The sequence below is a fragment of the Cajanus cajan genome, chromosome 3, assembly GCF_000230855.2.
Source record: "Cajanus cajan strain Asha chromosome 3, NIPB_CcT2T_4, whole genome shotgun sequence".
NCBI lineage: Eukaryota > Viridiplantae > Streptophyta > Magnoliopsida > Fabales > Fabaceae > Cajanus > Cajanus cajan.
The window spans coordinates 54,431,134-54,454,289 of record NC_138519.1 but is presented as its reverse complement, the minus strand read 5'-3'; the positions used below and the strand labels follow the sequence as shown (position 1 = coordinate 54,454,289).

Sequence of the window (23,156 nt, the reverse complement as noted above, 5' to 3'; positions counted from 1 at the left end):
AGTTTGGTAACGAGAGATATTATCATAAAAAAACTGCTACCCAATGCGTTAGGCCCCTCAAGGGTTTTTTGTCTCACTCTAGTAGACCTTTGTCCTTGGTTTGGGTACCCTGGACGAAATTGGGTGTCTATAGTTTCTAGTTGTCCAACCTGGGTCTGTAAATATAGGATGGAATAGCATTAACATTTTATTGAATCTGCATGTTATTTATGGCCACCTGCTTCATCAAATCCTCTAATGAAGTTTGTTGTTGCTGCACAAGTTGTTATTGTTGTTTGAATGGAGGGGGCTGGTATTTATTTTGAGTAGAAGGTTGAAATAGAGGTTGTTGTTGCTATTGTTGTGGCTGCATATTTGTTTGTTGTTGTGGTCCCCTTCTCACATTGTGATGATCTTTCTAGTCATGGTTGTATCTTTGAGAGTAAGGATCATATTTTTGTTGTTGTTGAGGAGGCCTAAATTGCTAGCTAGCATAAATTCCAGCAACATCAATTGTAGGATTAGTGGTCTCCTACAATGTAGGACAACCCTCTGTAGGATGTTCAAATGAATTGCAAATGCTACATCCCAAAGTTGTTGATGCACATGTTTTCATATGTTCTTGGCCAATAGCTAGCTTCCTAACCAAGGATGTCAACTCAGAGATTTTATTTTCCAATCTTTGGTTGTCTGTAGTAGTTGCAATTTCATTCAGTCCTTTGAAAGATGCTCCTTCTCTCACACCAAACTGTTGTGTGTTTCCAGCCATGTTATTGATTAAATTTCTTGTAGCAATTGGTGTTTTATCCATCAATGCTCCTCTACTAGCTGCATCAATCATGCTTCTATCCATAAGTGATAGTCCTTCACAAAAATATTTGTAGACCCCTAAAATTGTCCGGGTCGGAAATAAAACTCGAAGACCCTCAAAGATCGAAGGAAAGTCAGCCAGAAGGACTCCTAGAAGACCATAGGATGGCTATCTGTAGGTTTAGAGGTCTTAGAGTAGCTTAAAATAAGGAAGTGGAGGGAATGAAGCCCAATACGGCCGTACTAAACTTAATACGGCCGTATTGAAGCTTCAATATGGCCGCAGTGAACTCAATACGGCGTATTGAAGTTTCTGAAACTTCAATACGGCCGTACTGAAATCAATACGGCCGTATTGAAGCTTCAATACAGCCGCAGTGAACTCAATACGGCCGTATTGAAGTTCAAAAATTTCAATACGGCCGTATTGATTCCATAGCCCGTATTGCGCCTGTTCCCTATAAATATGGCGTCATTTTGACGTCATAGGACACTTTTACACTGAGTTTTAACCCTCTTCTTGAGTATTCTGGGTTTTTTGAGCAGTGCTCTGCCTAGAAATCACTCGGAGAGTTGATCCGACAAAGTTCTCGAGTTCTGAGCTTTTTGCTTGAGTCTCGAACTGAGTCGAAGGGAAATCCTCCGGATTTCCATAGTTAAAATTTTCTAGGAGGGAGCGAGCGGGCTTGTAGAGCGAGGGAACGCCAAAAAGCTTCCCAGTTTTACTTGAATATAAAAGCACGCTTCAAAGGTTTCTTCTTAAGACCTTCCTTTTACTGCTTTCTGTGTGTACATATTTAAACTGTCATCATGTAGATAGTTAATTTGTAATTGCTTAGAATAAATAGGGGTAATTTAGTAATTTCACACTATTATTTTTAGAAATAATCTGTCATAGGGAACCCGAAAGGGGCGCTGTGGGGTGCTAACACCTTCCCCACGCGTAACCGACTCCCTTACCCGACTCTGGTTGTAATGGCCGAAGTCGATTTTTGAATCGATTGCCTTAAACCTCTTTTTCCAATGTTTTGAGTAAAACATTGGTGGCGACTCCATGAACCCTTTTACTACGAAAACCACTAATCCATGGAGGGTCCCGCTTGGGATTAACATGGATTGGTGAGACATTTAATAAATAAATTGGATAAGATCGACAAGGTCTCAGTTTGAGAACAAGTCGTTCTAATAATCCAATACATTTTCAAAACTAAAATAAAAGCGAGCTCGACCGTCTTCGCGACCGCCGAGGCCCGTTTGGGCCGGTGGCGACAGATGGCGACTCCACTGGGGAAGCTTCGAGAGTCAGTCCCATTTAGTGACAGATTGTTTTTAACAAATAATAGTTAAAAATTACTTCGTTACCCCTTGCTTGTATGATAACATGATTTATTATATGGCTTTTAATAACTGTTGTATGTTTAAATTCCGCAATTGTTTGAAATACAAACTGTACACAAACCTTTGCACACAACAGTTCCCTCTATACCCGGGGGCATGAGTGGTAAGCCATAGGGAGTGGATGTTAGTACGGCTGGTTGTCGAATGGGTCTATAGGTGCCCGTAGACCGTTGTCGGAAAGCATCACTCAAGGTGATAACCATGAACTCGAGTCCGACAGTGCGTTGGAGCTTTCCATCGACTTACGACGAGAGGAATTGGTTCCCTATAATGGGGGCACCTTGGGGGCCTCAGACCGGTGAGAACAGTTAGATCCACCTTGAATATGCACTTTTCTGCAGGATACCCCTACCTCGTGATTCGCTCGTGACTGTTCGTGGATGAGTGAATTGTTTGTGCATTGTTTATGTGAAATTGTTTGAGCATACATTGCATTTCTTTAAACATACAACATTCCTATTCTTTTAAAATAAAAATAAATAGGAATAAGAATCTTCCATTGCATGGTGTTAACATCTACCTTCATCACATTCATGTAGGTAGTTTCCCTTTTCACCCAAAAAAATACAAAAAACAAAATACCCAAAAAAAGGAAAAAAGGGTTATTTATCCAAACCAAGCAATATCATGCATCATCTTAGGGACATCCTAAAAACATGATAATGCTTAGTTGAATAAACACAATGCATGCATATTCATCGTCATCATCTCATATCATGCATATAGATCATGGAGGGATCTAGGAGTCATTCATTTCATACATCCCTCCTAGTAATTCATTAATAAACATTAATAAAAAGAAAGAAATAATCGATGCGTATGTTCAAGATGGATCGCACGCCATTTGTTATTAAGTGTAAGCCAACAACCGCGCCAAGCGAGCGCACATCAACTCCGTTGTTGGTAATCAAGACGAATAAAGGGGAAGGTCCGACACCGTTAAGGATCATCGCTCCAAGGCCTTTTCCCTACTAATCAAATAAGGCTGTGCCATGGATATACGACATCCACCTTTCTGCCGACAGCGATATCTCTAACATCGCTGGACTTGGGGGCATGACTAGGAGTGGCAGGATCTACACTCCCGATGATCTTCATGATAAAGCTCCCAAGAATAAAGAAAAAGAAGAAAAGAAAACCGAGGAAAAAGAATCCGAGGAGGAGACAGACGAGCTGTTAAAGTTTATCCGACAGAGCGAGTACTCCATCGTGGATCAACTTCATAGGACGCCAGCAAAGATTACGCTGTTGTTGTTGATCCTAAGCTCCGAACCGCATCGGCAAGCTCTGTTGAAAGTCTTGAACGAGGCATATGTGTCGCATACTATCTCCCAAGACAAATTTGAGGGGATTGTTAGTCACATCACGGCTAATGATCACCTCTCTTTCACCGATGAAGAGATCCCCGCTGAGGGACCGAACCACAACAAGCCCTTGCACATCTCTGTAAAGTGCAAGGAGTATCACATCGCAAAGGTCTTGGTGGATAATGGATCTTCCTTGAACGTAATGCCAAAGAGAACGTTCGACCAAATGACAATCAAGGGAGTCCAAATGCGCCCGAGCAACATGATCGTTCGAGCTTTCGACAGCTCTAAAAGAGAAGTGGTGGGAGAAATCAGTCTTCCAATCCAAATTGGGCCCACTATCTTTAATGTCGAATTCCAAGTAATGGATATTACTCCCGCATACAGCTGTCTCCTCGGCCGACCTTGGATTCATGATGCGAAAGCTGTACCCTCTACGCTCCACCAGAAAGTCAAGTTCGTAGTGGGTGACAAACTGGTGACTGTACAAGCTGAAGATGACATACTCATCAGCAAGCCATCCAACATACCTTATGTGGATGCAGCAGAGGAAGCTTTAGAAACCGCCTTCCAAGCATTGGAAATTGCCAATGTTGAAACGTTTCCCCAAGAAACGAAGAAGGTAGCCTACATGCTCACGAAGCACGGATACTTGCCTGGACAAGGATTAGGCAAGGACTCCCAAGGAATCCCGGAGCTACCCATTATCAAGGACAATCCGGGGAAACAAGGGTTAGGATACAACCCTGTTAATGATCAAAGAACGAAGAGGAATCAAGATCCTTCTCGACGTTCTTTAAGCCAGATCTTTAGGAAGGCTGGTTCACAAACGTCAAGGCCAGCTGTCGTCATCAAGTGTCCTTTTCCTTCTAATAGGGATGTGTAAATTCAGTGACTATTAGAGATCACTCCTCGGGGACAGCCCGACCCCCGAGCCTCGATAGGGCACATGTTTTCCACTATGATTATAATAAAATCATTCTTTCTTATTGCTTCTTTTCTTGCTTGCAATAAAATTCTAAACCACATTATTTAACCCTATTTGAATGAACATAAGTGAGGTTAAAATCGTCTTAATAATCAATAAACCCGCATCATTTTTATGTGGAAGTGTGTGTGACAACTTGGAGCACCTTTCCTTGGCCTCAATAAGTGCCGTCATGGATAAAAAGAAATCCATTCAGGACAAAAATCCTAAAAAACAAAAAGCTCGGCAGGAAACCCAAAAAGGGGACTGCGCAAAAATAAGAGCAAAAGACCCGCTAGGAATCCCACAAAAGGGTGACCTAGGCAAAAATTAGGGTTACAAAATAATGAACAAAAACAAAAGCCCGCTAAAACTCCACAAATGGGTGTTTTAGGCAAAAGTTAGGGCAATCGAAAAACAGAATAAATCCATGATGGTACCACCAACTGAATTCAACAAAGGGGCTCAAGAAAAGCTATCCAAGTTGTCAAATCACAAATGTTAATAACCAAGACGTGCTTAACTTCATAAGTGTTTAATCAAACAAGTCTAAACACTTAAGCCTACCATTGGCCAAGCCATTCTTACAAAATCCATTTTTCAAAAAATAAATAATCCCCTCTAAAACACAAACTTTCAAAAAAAGAATATACCTTTCCTTTCTTTTCTCTCTTGTCCCAAACGATTTTAGGATAATCTAGTGGAAACATGGAGATATAGTGGTCAATAGGAGGGTTGACATATCTTTTAAAGGAAGGGAAGGATCATTTGGTTGATGACACCAAATCTCAATATAACATGCATCATTCCTCGGTTACAGAAATCGGCAGCACACAGCCCGTCTAGAGGAATGGCAAAAATCCAAACAGAGAAACGCATCGGTTAATTCTTTTGAAAAGTGAATCAAATAGAATTAGGTGCATCATACTGCATACATGCATACAGATGATAGGTGTAATGGAAGATCACTTATTCTCTGTTTATTGAAAAAAACAAAAAAAATATATATAAACTTCAGAAAAACAATACGCCCGTATCATGTTCAGTATGCCCGTACCAAAATTAGGGTTATGAACAAATTTTCAATTCAATACGGGCATACTAAAATGAATAACGGCCGTATTGGCAATAACAGAAATCCTCCCTCACATCAATGACAAAATTCCTCCAAGAAGAAGAGGATAGGGGGAGCCATTCATTTTTTCCAAAAATAAAATAATTAAACTTGCATTTTGTGCATCGCGCACATTAATTGCACATTCAAAGACCTCATCATGAGGCAATTGCATAAAATAGAAAAAATAGAAAATTGCTTGTGTATGACAGCAGTCAACAAAAGCCGAAAACGAAAAAAGGCAAGGATACAAACAATACTCCTCAGTTTGTACAGAATGATTGAGCCTGGAGAGGCTTGCTGAAAAAATACTTCCTCAGAATAATTAAGCCTGGAGAGGCTTGCAGAAACAATACTCTCTCACCATACAGAATAACTGAGCCTGGAGAGGCTCGCCGAAATAATACTCTCAGAATAACTGAGCCTGGAGAGGCTTGCCGAAATAATACTCTCTTAGAATAATTGAGCCTGGAGAGGCTCGCCGAAATAATACTCTCACAGAATAATTGAGCCTGGAGAGGCTCGCCGAAATAATACTCTCTCAGAATAACTGAGCCTGAAGAGGCTTGCCAAAATAATACTCCTCAGAGACATTTCTGTACAGAAAAAGCCGAAATCAACAAAAAAGGCAAAAACACAGAAAAAGCCAAAATCAACAAAAAAGGCAAAAACACAGAAAAAGCCAAAATCAACAAAAAGGCAAAATACAGAAAATCCAACAAATTATACAGAATAACTGAGCCTGGAGAGGCTTGCCAAAATAATACTCTCCAAAAGACAATTGAGCCTGGAGAGGCTTGCCGAAATAATACTCGTACAGAATAATTGAGCCTGGAGAGGCTCGCCGAAATAATACTCCCTCATCAGAATAATTGAGCCTGGAGAGGCTTGCCGAAATAATACTCCTTCAGAATAACTGAGCCTGGAGAGGCTTGCTGAAATAATACTCTCTCAGAATAATTGAGCCTGGAGAGGCTTGCCGAAACAATACTCCCTCTTAAAATAATTGAGCCTGGAGAGGCTTGCTGAAATAATACTCCCCAACTGTACAGAATAATTGAGCCTGGAGAGGCTCGCCGAAATAATACTCCCAGAGATATCTCAGCTTCCACTCACGGGCCAAATTCCCCAGTGAAAGCTATCAAACCAAGATCAGCAAAATTCCCCAAGGGAGGCTTGATCATCTAAACAGAATATCCAAGTCGAAAGGACTTAAACTTCCTCAGTGGAAGGTAGCTTTCCAACTCAAGCAATGAGTGAAGCTAAGCCTGAAGAGGCTTTCTAAATAATACTCTGGGATAAATAAACTTTAAATCCCCACTCGCCTACTCAGAGGCACCCCCTCAAGAAAAATCACAAAAGACAAATAATCATTCCCCAAGCGGAATCCGGCACTCAGCCGAACACCAAACATCAAGATAATTCGCCTACTCAGAGGCACTCTTTCAAAAAAGAAAAAAATCCAAAAGATCAATAACAATCCCCCAAGCGGAATTTGGCTTTTCAGCCAATCATTGAACATCAAGATGATATGCCTAAACAGAAGAGGCTAATCAAAATCAACATCCAGAATCCCCAGCGGATAACAGCCTACACAGAGGCTACAAAAATCAGAAAATCAAAAGAGATACCCGAATAAGGATAACCGGGATACTCCACCAACGTCGAAAGGACGTCAGCCAATCATAAGGCATCGCTCACATCAGAAAGAGCATCTTTGTGTCTGCACCCTAAGGAATCAGAAATTCCCCAATGGGTACCAACTACGCAATGGAAAGTTGGGACACAGGAACCTATGAGTAACTGCACATCCCCTAGACGGATCCCTGCGTTATCTAGCCCTCAGCGGCATCAAAATAAAAAATAACCGTCGAAACAGCATCGTGGACTGTGGAGACAAAATCAATGACAAAATCCCCAGCGGATAATAGCCTACACAGAGGCAACAAAACCAGAAAAACAAAAAGAGTCGCCCGAATAAGGATAACCGGGATACTCCACCACCGTCAAAAGGACGTCAGCCAACCATAAGGCACCGCTCATCTCAGAAAGAGCATCTTTGTGTCTACACCCCAAGGAAACAGAAATTCCCCATGGGTACCAACTAAGCAATGCAAGTTGGGGCACAAAAACCTATGAATGACTGCACATCCCCTAGACGGATCCCTGCGTTATCCAGCCCTCAGTGGCACCAAAATCAAAATCAAACCGTCGAAGCAGCATCGTGGACTGTGGAGACAAAATCATCTCAAAGCCTAAGGGGCAATACTCAGCTACCCAGATGTCCAGAGCACCGAGGTATGCACAAGCCTGGAGAGGTAATACTCAGCTACCCAGATGTCCAGAGCACCGAGGTATGCACATCCCTGGAGAGGGCAATACTCAGCTACCCAGATGTCCAGAGCACCGAGGTATGCACAAGCCTGGAGAGGTAATACTCAGCTACCCAGATGCCCAGAGCACCGAGGTATGCACAAGCCTGGAGAGGTAATACTCAGCTACCCAGATGTCCAGAGCACCGAGGTATGCACAAGCCTGGAGAGGTAATACTCAGCTACCCAGATGTACAGAGCACCGAGGTATGCACATCCCTGGAGAGGGCAATACTCAGCTACCCAGATGTCTAGAGCACCGAGGTATGCACAAGCCTGGAGAGGTAATACTCAGCTACCCAGATGCCCAGAGCACCGAGGTATGCACAAGCCTGGAGAGGTAATACTCAGCTACCCAGATGTCCAGAGCACCGAGGTATGCACAAGCCTGGAGAGGTAATACTCAGCTACCCAGATGTCCAGAGCACCGAGGTATGCACATCCCTGGAGAGGGCAATACTCAGCTACCCAGATGTCCAGAGCACCGAGGTATGCACAAGCCTGGAGAGGTAATACTCAGCTACCCAGATGTCCAGAGCACCAAGGTATGCACATCCCTGGAGAGGGCAATACTCAGCTACCCAGATGTCCAGAGCACCGAGGTATGCACAAGCCTGGAGAGGTAATACTCAGCTACCCAGATGTCCAGAGCACCGAGGTATGCACAAAGCCTGGAGAGGTAATACTCAGCTACCCAGATGTCCAGAGCACCGAGGTATGCACAAACCTGGAGAGGCTACTCAACAATTTTCCACCTGAAGACGCTACAAGTCAGAAGGTTGGCATATCACCCGGACAATTGGGTCAACTCCTTTACTTGTCAGCCGGTACATCAAAAGGCCGTCCGACTAAGTAAAGGGGGGGCAGCTGTAGACCCCTAAAATTGTCCGGGTCGGACATAAAACTCGAAGACCCTCAAAGATCGAAGGAAAGTCAGCCAGAAGGACTCCTAGAAGACCATAGGATGGCTATCTGTAGGTTTAGAGGTCTTAGAGTAGCTTAAAATAAGGAAGTGGAGGGAATGAAGCCCAATACGGCCGTACTAAACTTAATACGGCCGTATTGAAGCTTCAATATGGCCGCAGTGAACTCAATACGGCGTATTGAAGTTTCTGAAACTTCAATACGGCCGTACTGAAATCAATACGGCCGTATTGAAGCTTCAATACAGCCGCAGTGAACTCAATACGGCCGTATTGAAATTTCTGAATTTCAATACGGCCGTATTGAACTCAATACGGCCGTATTGAACTCAATACGGCCGTATTGAAGTTCAAAAATTTCAATACGGTCGTATTGATTCCATAGCCCGTATTGCGCCTGTTCCCTATAAATATGGCGTTATTTTGACGTCATAGGACACTTTTACACTGAGTTTTAACCCTCTTCTTGAGTATTCTGGGTTTTTTGAGCAGTGCTCTGCCTAGAAATCACTCGGAGAGTTGATCCGACAAAGTTCTCGAGTTCTGAGCTTTTTGCTTGAGTCTCGAACTGAGTCGAAGGGAAATCCTCCGGATTTCCATAGTTAAAATTTTCTAGGAGGGAGCGAGCGGGCTTGTAGAGCGAGGGAACGCCAAAAAGCTTCCCAGTTTTACTTGAATATAAAAGCACGCTTCAAAGGTTTCTTCTTAAGACCTTCCTTTTACTGCTTTCTGTGTGTACATATTTAAACTGTCATCATGTAGATAGTTAATTTGTAATTGCTTAGAATAAATAGGGGTAATTTAGTAATTTCACACTATTATTTTTAGAAATAATCTGTCATAGGGAACCCGAAAGGGGCGCTGTGGGGTGCTAACACCTTCCCCACGCGTAACCGACTCCCTTACCCGACTCTGGTTGTAATGGCCGAAGTCGATTTTTGAATCGATTGCCTTAAACCTCTTTTTCCAATGTTTTGAGTAAAACATTGGTGGCGACTCCATGAACCCTTTTACTACGAAAACCACTAATCCATGGAGGGTCCCGCTTGGGATTAACATGGATTGGTGAGACATTTAATAAATAAATTGGATAAGATCGACAAGGTCTCAGTTTGAGAACAAGTCGTTCTAATAATCCAATACATTTTCAAAACTAAAATAAAAGCGAGCTCGACCGTCTTCGCGACCGCCGAGGCCCGTTTGGGCCGGTGGCGACAATATTGAATGAGTAATTGTTCACTTATTTGATGATGAGGGCAAGTAGCACAAAGCTTATTGAATCTCTCCCAGTATTCATATAGTGTTTCTCCATGTTGCTGCCTAATGCCACAAATATCCTTCCGAATTGTTGTAGTTCTAGAAGCAGGAAATAATTTTTCAAGGAACAACCTCTTCATGTCATTCCATGTGGTAACAGGGGCAGGCAGAAAATACAACCAATCCTTGGTTGCACCATCTAGAGAAAAAGGAAATACTTTCATTTTAACAATATCTTCTAGAACAGTAGGTGGCCTCATGACTGAACATACTACATGGAATTCCTTAAGGTGTTTGTGTGGATCTTCACCTGAAAGTCCATGAAACTTAGGCAACGAATGGATTAAACCAGATTTAAGCTCAAAATTGATTTCTAATTTAGGATATTGAACACACTAAGGTTGATAAACAATGTTAGGTGTGGCCAATTTCTTCAAAGTCAAGTCATTGTTGTTAGCCATATTTTCATATTGAAAAGTATTATATTCAAATTCAGAACCAACAACACTATCAAAATCAGATTCAGAAGGTGTAGTAGAGATAACATTATCTACCTTATGCTTAAGCCTATGTAGTGTTCTTTCAATTTCAAAATCAAAAGCAACCAAATTATCAGGTTTAGATCTAGTGATACACCACATTACAATCAGATAGTACACTATGCCTACACCAACATCCAATCTTGATCATCAATAAAAGTCAAAGTCAACAAAAAAGTCAAATATGTATGAAATGAGGTCCAGAACATGCAAAACTGCACCAAATGAATTTTAAAAAATATTTCAACACCAGATCATCATTTCATATCATATTTCCTATTTTCTTTAATTTTTTGGTGAATTTCAAAAATGGAAAAATCACAAAATAAAAATAATAAAAAAATCCCCAACAACGACGTTAAATTTGATAACAATGTCGAACGTTATCAAATAAACTAGTTTCCCCTAAAAATAAAATTTTGTAATATAGGAAACCTAGGTCATAATCCAGAATCACAAACCATAGGAACACAAATTTTATCAAGAATTAGAGAGTGGGGTTTTTATTGAACACTTTCTATGCAAAAATTATAAACTAAAAATTGAACTCAAGAATCATGAATTTTAAAATCTAATCGGATAAAATATCGATTCAATTTTTTATTATTGCGGTATATAAAAAAATGCAAATTCCATCATTGAATATTTAATTCGAATTATAGAACGAAGAATGTAATTATGCTCTATGAAACCCCACAAAGACAAATTTGTTTCGTAATGTTCCAATCCGAATTGAATCCAATTCGGTGTTGTAAAATTAATTCGAAATAAATTCTATTCTTCAATTAATTGAAAAAGAAATCCATAATCATGAATTTGATTCGAGATTAATTAAGGAACAGGAAAAAAGAGAAAAGAGAAATTTAGATTTTAGAGGATTTTATCGCATAACTGAAAACTTTAATCAATTAAGAGAACTTAGTCGTGCATCTCCATCATTATCCATAGACAAATCTATTCGAAGAGAAGATGAAAAGTCTCGGAAAAATTAGAGAGCCATTCGTGAGAGAGAAAAGAGAAGAAAAGAGAGAATTTGAGAGAAACTTCTTGAGAAAGAAATCTCAAATTTGAAAAATGAGGTCCAAAGTTCAATGCAAAGGGTCATTACATGAATTTATTAAATACAAAGTAATGGTCCTAATCTAATGGTCCAACCCACTAATTACATTCCTAAAGCCTAATTAACTACAACTAAACAGTTTTAAGACAAGCTAAAAGATATAGTGTAGGGCCATGAGCTTGAGGTGCAATTTTGGGCCTGAAAACGTCAAAACTGGGTTTTTCTCCCAACATAGAAATTGAATATCTCCCTCTTATATTTCCATGGACACCAATATTGCCCAATTCTGAGTTGTATAGCTTTAGATATGGCCTACACAAGAAACTTTGTCAAAACAGGAAATTAATACAAGAATTTAGTAGAGTTTACAACTAAATCCCAAATGACTTACTAACACAAATCTAAACTAATACATGAATATATGAAACTGTACTATCCACATCGGACACCAAGCTCAAGCTCGGCACCCAAGCGCCGCACAACCTCGGATAGGCGCTACATGACATCGGTCAAAGCAAAGGTCCAATGCCTATTGGGTCATGACCAATCTCAGGCCCAGATCAATCTTATCCTCGCCCAAGAGGGAACCCTAATCCCACATCAAGGTACGTGCACTATATACATGAGACACTCATACGATCAAAAACTAACTTTAGCATCGGAGTCTCTTTTGCAGGTACCACCCCCATCTCGGAGTAGTCGACGTACCTAACAAAGAAGGCTCACCAATCTTACCCAGTAGATCGTCTCTCTCGATCGATCTCAGGTAAGAACAGAAACTAAAAGAAATCAAATAAGGAAAAAACATATATGAAAAATTTACTAAAATATGACTATCACTCACCAGTATACATGCATCTACATTATCTAACATCATTCGGTTCATGCATAAACCATAATTACATGAACAACATTCTCAACACATGATACTCCTATAATAGTAGCAACTAATGCATGAATTATATATAGGCCAAAAATTGTCTTGGTAACAAAAATGAAGAAGCAACGTATGTAGGGTGTTTCCCAGCATCAGGTTTCTCTTTGGATGGATTGCACCTAACATGACCAAGCTCATGTCGAACAAGATTACAACAAGGAACCCATAGAGCTCCCACGCCTAACATGGATCATCCCACACCTGGCGTAAGTGATATGAAGAGTAACCTATGCTCTTTGTCATTTTCACGCTCGACGACCCTTCCTGCTGCCTAGTTTTGCATAAGAAAACCACAAACATGTAGAAAATGAAGATCACAAAAACCATACATAAAACTCCAATCACAAATCCTAATAAGTGAAAACAATCTACAAGCTAAAACATACATCTATAAAACATAATTACACATTTTCCCCTACTCAAACTAATTATTTCTTACTAATTCAGTTTATTTTATCCCTTGGGTTTCGTGAGAACCAACGGTCACTCACAAATTCACAATTCCAAGCAACTATATATAATTAAACATGACTACTTATCAATTATTTCGCTTAGAATACAAGAGAATCATATGGAGCATAGAAATTCAACCCATTATCAAAAATTGGGATTGTTCCCTCATATAGTATACAAGATAGAGAAAAAGATTGTGGGCCTGTTATGTCAAAAGATGATCCCCTAAACTCAAAATTTTAATGATAACAAACAAAGCATTTTTTTATAAAGAAGAAATGTTTGTGAAAACATCTTTGAACATATCTTTGAAAATCTTATCAAATAAAGTGTAAGATGTAAATTATCTATAAGACGTAAGTTAGACAAAACATACAAGTTGTCTCATATACATAAAATATTTATCATTTATTGAGACTAACAACAAATTTTTCTTTGAATGCTTCATTCCTTAACATATTGAATCAAAAGAACATCTTGGAACTCACAAATTTGTTAAAGAGAAGAACATGCATTCCATCATAACCAAATCCCTGAAATCACGGAGAAAAGCAAATAAAGTCACTACTATAGGTACTTTGAACTAACATTGTTTTTGCAAGCTTCGTTTAGTATGGAAAGTTGATAAATAGCCTCCTTGATTAGATAAAATGTACCATTTAGTGAAATACATTTAATGATTGCATTAAATGAGTCGAAGTGTCACCTGCCATCACAAGAAAAGACGATGAAGACAAACGGAGCAAACTTGTGAATTGGACTCAAAGTGTTGCAACGATCACCTTCTTTAAGCTACTATATAAGAAGTTTCAAAGCACAAGAAACACAAAGATGCTAATCTTACATAGATACATTTGTATAGAAACCCACTCTTTGTAAATCTATTATTTCTTGTGATGTGAATCCAGCAGGATAAAATTGAAGACTAACAAGCCCAAAGACATATGATAAAGAAGAATGATTAATGGGCTAAAATTTAAGTAGTTTGGGGCTGAATAATTAAATAAGTCCATTATCTTATTTTTTAATGTAATTTTATTTTTATTAATTTTATTAAATAAGTCAGATGACTTTCTAAGTTACCTAGACCAGCATTTAGTGTTTTAGGCTTAGTGGAATTTAATGAGTTAGTGGGCTGGTGAGGAGTCAATTCTAGTGGATATTAAGTGTTAGTGGGAAATTAGTGGGAATTTATGTCATCTTGCCCATCTAAGCTTATAAATAGGAACCATTTGTAAAACTTTGAGGTAAAAAATGAATTATTTAGAATTTGGATATTTTTCCAATTGAGAGGATTTTCTCTCTCTAGGTTCTTAGGAACTACTTTTGATTCTTATCCTTGAATTTCCTAATTCAAAGTGACGAATCTTCCTCAACTTATCAATCTTTAGGGATTGTGGCGTTGTTCTTCCATTTCTTACCTCAATCCATATTTTTTTCTTTTAATTTCTTAATTATGAGTTTTCCAACCTAGATAGATCCGTAAAATGAATCCATCCCTCTAGGTTCACATCATTTGGTATTAGAGCTTCGGCTCTAGGTTTGGAATGGCGATGAAAATTTACTATACAAGATGTTTGGTGGACGACCATCTACTCTTAGTTGCAATAGATGAATTCACTTTCAGAAATGTCATGAGCAGCAGGGTGGTTGAGAAATTATGCCTGCCCATTGCTAATAGACAAACAACGATTAAATTCTCTATTGGAAAATATAAAGATGAAGTTCTTTGTGATATTGCTCCCATGGAGGCATGCCATATGCTATTAGGGAGGCCATGGTTGTACAATAAAATTATAAATCCTGAACGACCTTCTATTTGTTTTGTGCATGGTGGACGAAGGATTAAGTTGATATGTCTATCAATCGACGTTGTACATGAGGATCAACTGAAATTGAAAATAAAGATAGAAAAAGAAAGAGAAGAGAAGATGAGAGCAGAAGATGAGATACATAGAGAGTAAGATGACAACTCTAACGTTACATTTTCTTCTTTTGATGTGTCAAATATACAGGAATAGGAGGACAAGTTTTCTTGTTTGAAGAAGCATGTCAACATCATTCCTAATGCACCTTTATACATTCAGTCCACCTTTCAAAATAAAATTCAAGAGACCTTGCACCTGGAAAATGGAGTTGATTTGTTGTTTGAAGTTACTATTTTCCAAAGTTGCCACTTGAATTGGATTCAATTCCTATTCATTGAGTACATTTGTGGTTGAGTTTGAAGAGGTTTTATTTGTTTCATTGATGATTAATAACTTACCAACAGGTGAAGCTAGAGATGGATACAAGCAAGATGTCTTCGACCCAGGAGGAAGCATTTGTGTTCCGGCAGTAGTTAGTGAATTAAATAAATTAGGAAATAAATAAAGCCTTAAGATCCAGGATGAATCTTCTCAAAGAAGGAGGGTATGATGTGAATCCAGCTGGGTAAAATTGAAGACTAACAAGCCCAAAGACATATGATAAAGAAGAAAGATTAATGGCTAGAATTTAAGTAGTTTGGGGTTGAATAATTAAATAAGTCCATTATCTTATTTTTTTTAATGTAATTTTTGTTTTATTAATTTTATTAAATAAGTCAGATAAATTTCCAAGTTACCTAGACCAACATTTAGTGTTTTAGGCTTAGTGGAATTTAATGAGTTAGTGGGCTGGTGAAGAGTCAATTCTAGTGGATATTAAGTGTTAGTGGGAAATTAGTGGGAATTTATGTCATCTTGCCCATCTAAGCTTATAAATAGAAACCATTTGTAAAACTTTGAGGGGAAAAATGAATTATTCAGAATTTGGATATTTTTCCAATTGAGAGGATTTTCTCACTCTAGATTCTTAGGAACTACTTTTGATTATTATCCTTGAATTTCCTAATTCAAAGTAGCGAATCTTCCTCAACTTATTAATCTTTAGAGATTGTGGCGTTGTTCTTCCATTTCTTACCTCAATCCATATTTTTTTTCTTTTAATTTCTTAATTATGAACTTTTCAACCTAGATAGATCCGTAAAATGAATCCATCCCTCTAGGTTCACATCATCTTGTATACATTCATTACTTTATAATTGGTTGTATAACGTTTTAGTGTGACGAATACAACGTCTCTGTAATCTTCATAACCATTGTTATAAGGTTGGGCTTGATGAGGCTTGTTTGAAAAAGAATACTTATTATTAAGCTTGAAGAGGCTTGTTTGAAAAATAAAATTTGTTATTGAGCCTGGAAAGGCCTGTTTGAAAAATAATACTTATTCTTAAACCTAGAGAGACTTGACTAAAAAGAATAATTGGTTGTTAATCCTAAAAATGTTTGTTGTTAAAAGAATACTTGGGTAATTGCTTGAAGTGGCAAGTCAAAGAATACTTAGGATTAAGCTAGAATTGACTTATTAAAAGTATACTTGTATATTTATTTAAAGATAGTGGAACTCAATCTGGTTAGATTGAGAATTAAACATGGTTTTGGTGGTTGAGACGAACTAGTATTAAAATACCCAATGTTCTATCTAACTACTCTTCTCACTTCATTTGACTAACATTACTACTTCATTGCAAAAAATATGCAAGTTTTTAATATATATTCAACCTCACCCCTTTTTACTGTTAATCTTTTCTCCACAAGGTTAATCTCACCGCCCTACATAAATGTAATGTTCCAAAGTGAGACTACTCACTCCCAAGGGCCTCTGGTTTGTTCAGTTCTTTAGAGCACAAAAACATAAAGAAAGAATGAGAAGTATAAAATCATAAAATTGACATAACCTTTTATAAAACTCTTTAACCCACGTTTAACCCATTAGTTTATTAAATAAATTGTGATTACACATCTCTTCTATCAAAATATTTAAATAAATTATATAATTAATTTAAAACCATATTTTACATTTAATTAAGGCATTCATATTTATAACAACCCAATTAATTATTTTAAAACTCTTATCAATTTATTTATAAATCTTGGGGTGTTACAATGTAGACATAGATGCACATCACTTTTTGAATAGATAATATGAAAAATAATTTTAATTATAAATTATAAATATAAAATACTTTCATGCTTTAAGTCTTGTATGTGTAAATTATCGGAATATTAGGGCCAAATCTAATTATGAAACAATGAAACAAACTCCTCCATGCTAAAAAAAAAAAAAAAAAAATCGAATACGCACAAATAAAAATATTGTGATTATTGGAAGAAAAATCTCCATGATGGAGGAGAATATCTGTTAATGACCAGTAGAATTGCTTTTTAAGTTACTCCAAAATAATTTTGGACAAATGATTAGCTAAAAGTAATTTATAGATTTACTCTGGTGACAACGAAGTTACCCTACTTAAAAAGAAGACAGGATTCTCGTTTTCTTTTTGATATGCAGTTGCAAAGGATTTTTATTAATATTTTATGAAGCAAAAAAAGATTGTATTTTTTAAATTAACAAAAGAAAATTAATAGATCACAATAAAAGAAATAAACATTTTGATCCAGTTAAGCTTCCATGAAACATGTAATTTGATACTTTTAATATTCTCATCATGTTTCTTAAGATAATTTTTAAAGGATTTTTGAACATTTTATATTCATGTGAACAATGAATATTTTGTAATCTTTCCTTTTGAATATTAAAATATGTTGTGAAATATAAGACAAAATTTTGTGAAAAAACTCACCGTCATCAAAGGAGTCCATAAAATCTGCACAAAAGCAAATTGAATTATTTAGTTACATGACGCTGCCGTCTGTGTAATGAGAAGATTCGAACAAAAAATATTCAAATCTTGGTGACAAGCATAATTTGTTCAAGAAAATGATGAAATTTTGGAGTAAAGGGGACAGCAAGAAAGAGTAACATGACAAAATTGTCTAAACCTGTTTAACAACTTTTCTTCCACTATCGTTCCTGTTCCTCTGAGCATCATTTTTGACTTTTCTCCACAAGCCCCTTTGTTAAAGGAACAACTACTAGCCCCTTTCTTCCCTTTTTGTTAAAGAAACCAAGAAAAATGAAAAAGCACCGAACGATGGAAAAATAATTGTGTCTCACTCACACACAATCACGGACTTTTCCTTGCACCAAACTTGAAGACTTTGAAACTAATTGAGAATCATACCAATAAAACTATATTATTAATATCAAATATCACGACTTTCATTGTTAACTAGTTTCTATTGAAGAATTTAACTAATTACTCTTAGACATGTCTCTCTTCTTAACTATCTGTTTTTTATTTACAAAGTTCTTTGTGATTTGTCTTAAAAAATTACTTCAGTTTTACTCGAAATAACCACATGTTAATTTTAGATATTTGATTTAACTTAAATTTAACACCATAATGAAATCAGTGTAATAAACTAGGCGTAGCTAATTTATGGTGTAACAAATTTGTTCAATTTAAATTTTAAAAGATTGATTTATAGTAGTAATATTCATACTATACATGATACAATATGTCCAATTTAAATTCATTTCAAGTGTAAAGTATTATAAGTTACGTAAAGCAAGGTGTGACCCACATCACAGGCCCATTGATTTGGACGATTGCAATCTATGCAATGAGCACCACCTGTTTAACGAAAATGGCCAAGAACTCCCCCAACAGCAACATCTCCAACTGGGTCTGTCTTTTTCCCCACTTCACTACTACTACTACCTTAAACCCACTACTACTATACTTTTAGTTTTATCTTTCCTTTCACATTCAGTTCTGTTTTACTATCTTACTTGTTTTTTCTCACTCCCTATGGACCGTACTGACAAGCAGCAGCAGCAGCAGTTATCCTTAGCCAAGGGTACAAGGCAAAGATACAATGAATGGTTTGTTTCATGCTTTCTCACGGTCCTTTTTCTGATGTAAATTCTCCATGCTTGCTTTTTGTTTCCATCTACACAAATTGTTGCTTGAAGGGTGAGTTTCTGTTTGTGCACATGTTGCTTTGTTGTGGCATACTTATGCATTGAGTAGATGATCTATTGACCAGGTGGTGTATGGCTTCCCTTGAATTCTTGTAATCATGTTAATTAACTTGGCTTCTGCTAGAGCCTGCAGCAAATGAATTTGCTACTGGAGAGAAAAGATCAAAGATCTGTTCTATTATTGTTATGAGATGTTGGTATAATGTATCTCATGTTCATACGATGATCTTCTATGTGATCAGTGAGTTATCATGCCTACTACTATGTGCATGGTATGACTTCTGGTTACTTGGATCATCTGAATTATTGTTTGTGAACTGTGTTTTCAGTTTTTGATTCTGATTTTGGCATGGATGGTATAATGGTATCTTTGGCAATTGTTATCAATTTTTCCTTGGAAAAACAAGTTGATTTTTATACTTTTTTTATCTTTCTTTATTGCCTGAGTAAGAGGCATAAGGACGATCACCTTCTTTACTTATTAAGCCAGAGATCTTGACAATGATCATATCAACAAAGCCTGTTGTGAATTTAACCAACAAAATTTTGTCAGGGGAAAGCCGTTAACTTAATTTAATAAATTAAACTAAAAGTTTAATGGTAGTCTAATTTTAAAATGACTTTCCTCTTAATCTTTTGGGTTGATCATCTGCGGAATTAACGCAGGTAATATCATTTACCTAGAAGAATGTTATAATTCCACCTTAAAAGTACTACCATATTTGTTCTAGAATGATTTGATTAGTCACATACCTCAGTTTTGCTATATTGCGTAAGTTTTTCCTTATTCTTTACTCCGCTAGTCCGCTTCTTTTGATAGTTAGAAAAGTAGAAATGTTACCATTAATTTATGCGTGTGAGCAGGGACATGTAAGTGAAGAAATGAAAGTGGTGTGCTAAGTTTTTATGTATCTCAATTCCAAAGTAATTATCCAATTGGTGTCATTGCCTTTTTTCATATTCTAATTGGTCAAGTGTTTTTAACCTTGGAAGCAACGGAAAGATCAATTTTCTTACAAGCTTATATGTTCTTTTTAAAACTTATGATGAGTGAAGGGCCCGTGTATGAGCTGTTCTGACATAAAGTCAAGAAAGAGGCTGTTGATTTTATCTTCTGAATAATTTCCCGTTGAGCTTTTGTAGGATTTTTCGCGATGTACCAAGTGATATAACTATCGAAGTGAATGGAGGCACGTTTTCATTACACAAGGTAAGTACTTATTTAATGTCGGTTTAGTGATGATTTTTGATAATGACATGACAATGACTAAGAAGAAATCCATCTGTGATTGTTCTAATTGTTAATATTACTTTTGCATGAAGTTTCCTCTTGTCTCCAGAAGTGGGAGAATAAGGAGGTTAGTTGCAGAACACAGGGATTCTGATATCTCAAGAGTTGAGCTTCTTCATCTACCAGGAGGTGCTGAATGCTTTGAGTTGGCAGCCAAATTTTGTTATGGTATTAATTTTGAGATTACATCAACAAATGTTGCTCAGCTATGTTGTGTCTCTGATTACCTTGAAATGACTGAAGACTTTTCAAAAGACAACCTTGGTTCGCGTGCTGAGGAATATCTTGATAGTATAGTTTGCAAGAATCTTGAAATGTGTGTTATAGTCTTGCAACAATGTGAGAGCCTTCTTCCTCTTGCTGATGAGCTGAAAGTAGTTAGCCGCTGCATTGATGCAATAGCCTCAAAAGCATGTGCAGAGCAAATAGCTTCTAGTTTCTCGAGATTAGAGTATAGCAGCTCAGGAAGGTTACATATGAGTAGGCAAGCCAAATGTGATGGTGACTGGTGGATAGAAGATCTTTCTGTTCTGAGAATTGATATGTACCAAAGAGTCATAACAGCCATGAAATGTCGTGGAGTGCGGCCGGAAAGCATTGGTGCTTCCCTTGTGAATTATGCACAGAAAGAATTAACAAAGAAATCCAGCTTGTGGAATCCATCTAGTCAGACTAAGGTTGATTCAAATTCCACTCTGCATGAAAAGCTTGTGGTTGAGACCATTGTTAGCCTTTTGCCTGTTGAGAAACTTGCTGTTCCAATCAATTTCCTTTTTGGGCTTCTGCGAAGCGCAGTGATGCTTGATTGTGCAATTGCTTCTAGACTTGACTTGGAAAGAAGGATTGGATCACAGCTAGATGTTGCCACTCTTGATGACATTTTGATTCCATCTTTCAGGCATGCAGGTGATACCTTGTTTGATGTTGACACAGTTCATAGAATTTTAGTAAACTTCTGTCAGCAGGATGATAGTGAAGAAGATCCAGAAGATGCTTCTGTTTTTGAATCCGACAGCCCTCGTTCGCCCTCCCAAACTGCACTAGTTAAAGTTTCAAAACTAGTGGACAACTACTTAGCTGAAATTGCCCCTGATGCAAACCTCAAACTTTCTAAGTTTATGGTCATTGCAGAAACCTTGCCAGCTCATGCACGCACTGTTCATGATGGCTTATATCGAGCAATTGATATTTACTTAAAAGTATGTTTTATTATATTTGCTTCATTATATGTGATAACAAATTTTGCTACTTGGAGTGAATAAGTTTAACCAAAAAATGGTGCAAACCTGTTATTCTGATATCAAATCTAAAGAAAATTCCAACACATTTTGTAGATTTCACAAAAGGATATCTACCTAACCACTCTCTTATTAAAGTAGATGATAATATTGTATGGATAATCACTCTCATTTAAAAAACATTTGTTGGTTCATCAAACTTGTGTTGTAAATATGATGCCTAATGTCTCTTATTTTCAAGTCTTCCCTAGGGCACGGGAATTTTTTTTTCCTTGATCAAAATACTAATCTTAGATTGATTATGTGACTTATAAAATTGCCTTTTCAATTTTAAGCTGATGCTTTGTGCAATTTCAGGCTCATCAAGGTTTGTCAGATTTGGACAAGAAGAAATTATGCAAGTTGATTGATTTTCAAAAGCTTTCTCAAGAAGCTGGAGCACACGCTGCGCAAAATGAGCGCCTTCCTCTCCAATCAATAGTGCAAGTTCTATATTTTGAGCAACTAAGACTTAGAAATTCTTTGTCCTGCTCCTATGGGGAAGATGACCCCAAGCCAATACACCAGTCTTGGCGCATAAGTAGTGGCGCACTAAGTGCAGCAATGTCTCCACGAGACAACTATGCATCGTTGAGACGCGAAAACCGTGAGCTTAAACTTGAATTGGCTCGACTAAGAATGAGACTAAATGATTTAGAGAGGGAACACGTTTGCATGAAGAGGGATATGGCTAAGTCTGGATCACGCAAGTTTATGAGTTCTTTCTCCAAAAAAATTGGTAAGCTTAGTCTCTTTGGTCATAGTTCTTCTAGAGGATCAAGTTCTCCATCCAGGAATTCTCAAAGAACAGATTCAAAGGTGATCGAGAGAACCTGTGCTAGCACAGAATAGGCAATTGTGTAGCTTCCATTTTTCTTTTGTTTATCTGTCACTGTATTCACGAGGAAAGTGTAAGTTATGCTCACGGTGACATATTTTCTTCTTTTTGTTGTCTTTCGTCCCCTTTTTTGCCACCTTTATGTTAGTATAATTAGGAGGCTCCTCTTGCTTGCAGGTTCAGTTTTGGGGGATTGCTTCATTAACTTTGTTTGACTATGATATTATGTATAAAATGTTGACACGAAAGTGTAGTCAAATGTTGACATGATCTCACGTCGATTAGTGATATGTCCAAAGAAGTGTATATAAGTGAGGGAGAGTCCTTATTATAGAAGCTGGTTTTGTAGAGTTGAATTAACCTCAAGTGCATAATCTAAGATGTTATCAAAGTCTATTTTAGCTATTTTTGTTGGACCTATTAGGCCACCCACTATTGAGTAATATCAAACTACCTACAAATACCAAAGTCCTCGAAATGAGTGTGTTGAAAATCCTATATCGACTAGTGATATGGCTCAAGTAGTGTATATAAGCAAGGCATAACCCTTACATTACAAGTCAATTTTATAATGTTGAGTTAGGACCAAAAATACATTCTAAACTGGTATTAGAGCCTATCCTAGCTATTGTCTTTTGGCATCCCACTATCAAGCCATTGCTTGGCCACCTAGCCTTGTTCAATTCTTTGACTTCATGCTTGAAATGTCCATTTCTTGTCATGA

The 23,156-nt window shown here is 37.5% G+C and overlaps 1 protein-coding gene and 1 non-coding gene across 4 annotated transcripts; both read left to right on the top strand.

The window, feature by feature from the left end:
• The first annotated feature begins 10,112 nt into the window (after positions 1-10,112).
• LOC145956658 (small nucleolar RNA R71) lies at positions 10,113-10,217 on the top strand. The gene has a single exon (XR_014432897.1). It is a non-coding gene; the product is annotated as a small nucleolar RNA R71 (small nucleolar RNA).
• An 8,283-nt stretch (positions 10,218-18,500) lies between these two features.
• On the top strand, positions 18,501-22,722 carry LOC109793381 (Phototropic-responsive NPH3 family protein). Of its 3 annotated transcripts, none has more exons than XM_029270341.2 (5): positions 18,501-18,728; positions 18,875-18,963; positions 20,170-20,236; positions 20,350-21,516; positions 21,913-22,722. In XM_029270341.2, exons 1-5 carry the CDS (start codon positions 18,666-18,668, stop codon positions 22,444-22,446), a joined length of 1,920 nt encoding a protein of 639 aa, XP_029126174.2. In that variant the 5' UTR covers positions 18,501-18,665; the 3' UTR covers positions 22,447-22,722. The 3 variants fall into 3 exon arrangements, with proteins under 3 accessions (XP_029126174.2, XP_020208431.2, XP_020208432.1); XM_020352842.3 differs by having other exon boundaries at positions 18,506-18,728; positions 18,875-18,927; XM_020352843.3 differs by lacking the exon at positions 18,501-18,728 and having other exon boundaries at positions 18,875-19,018.
• The last annotated feature ends 434 nt before the right edge of the window (positions 22,723-23,156 follow it).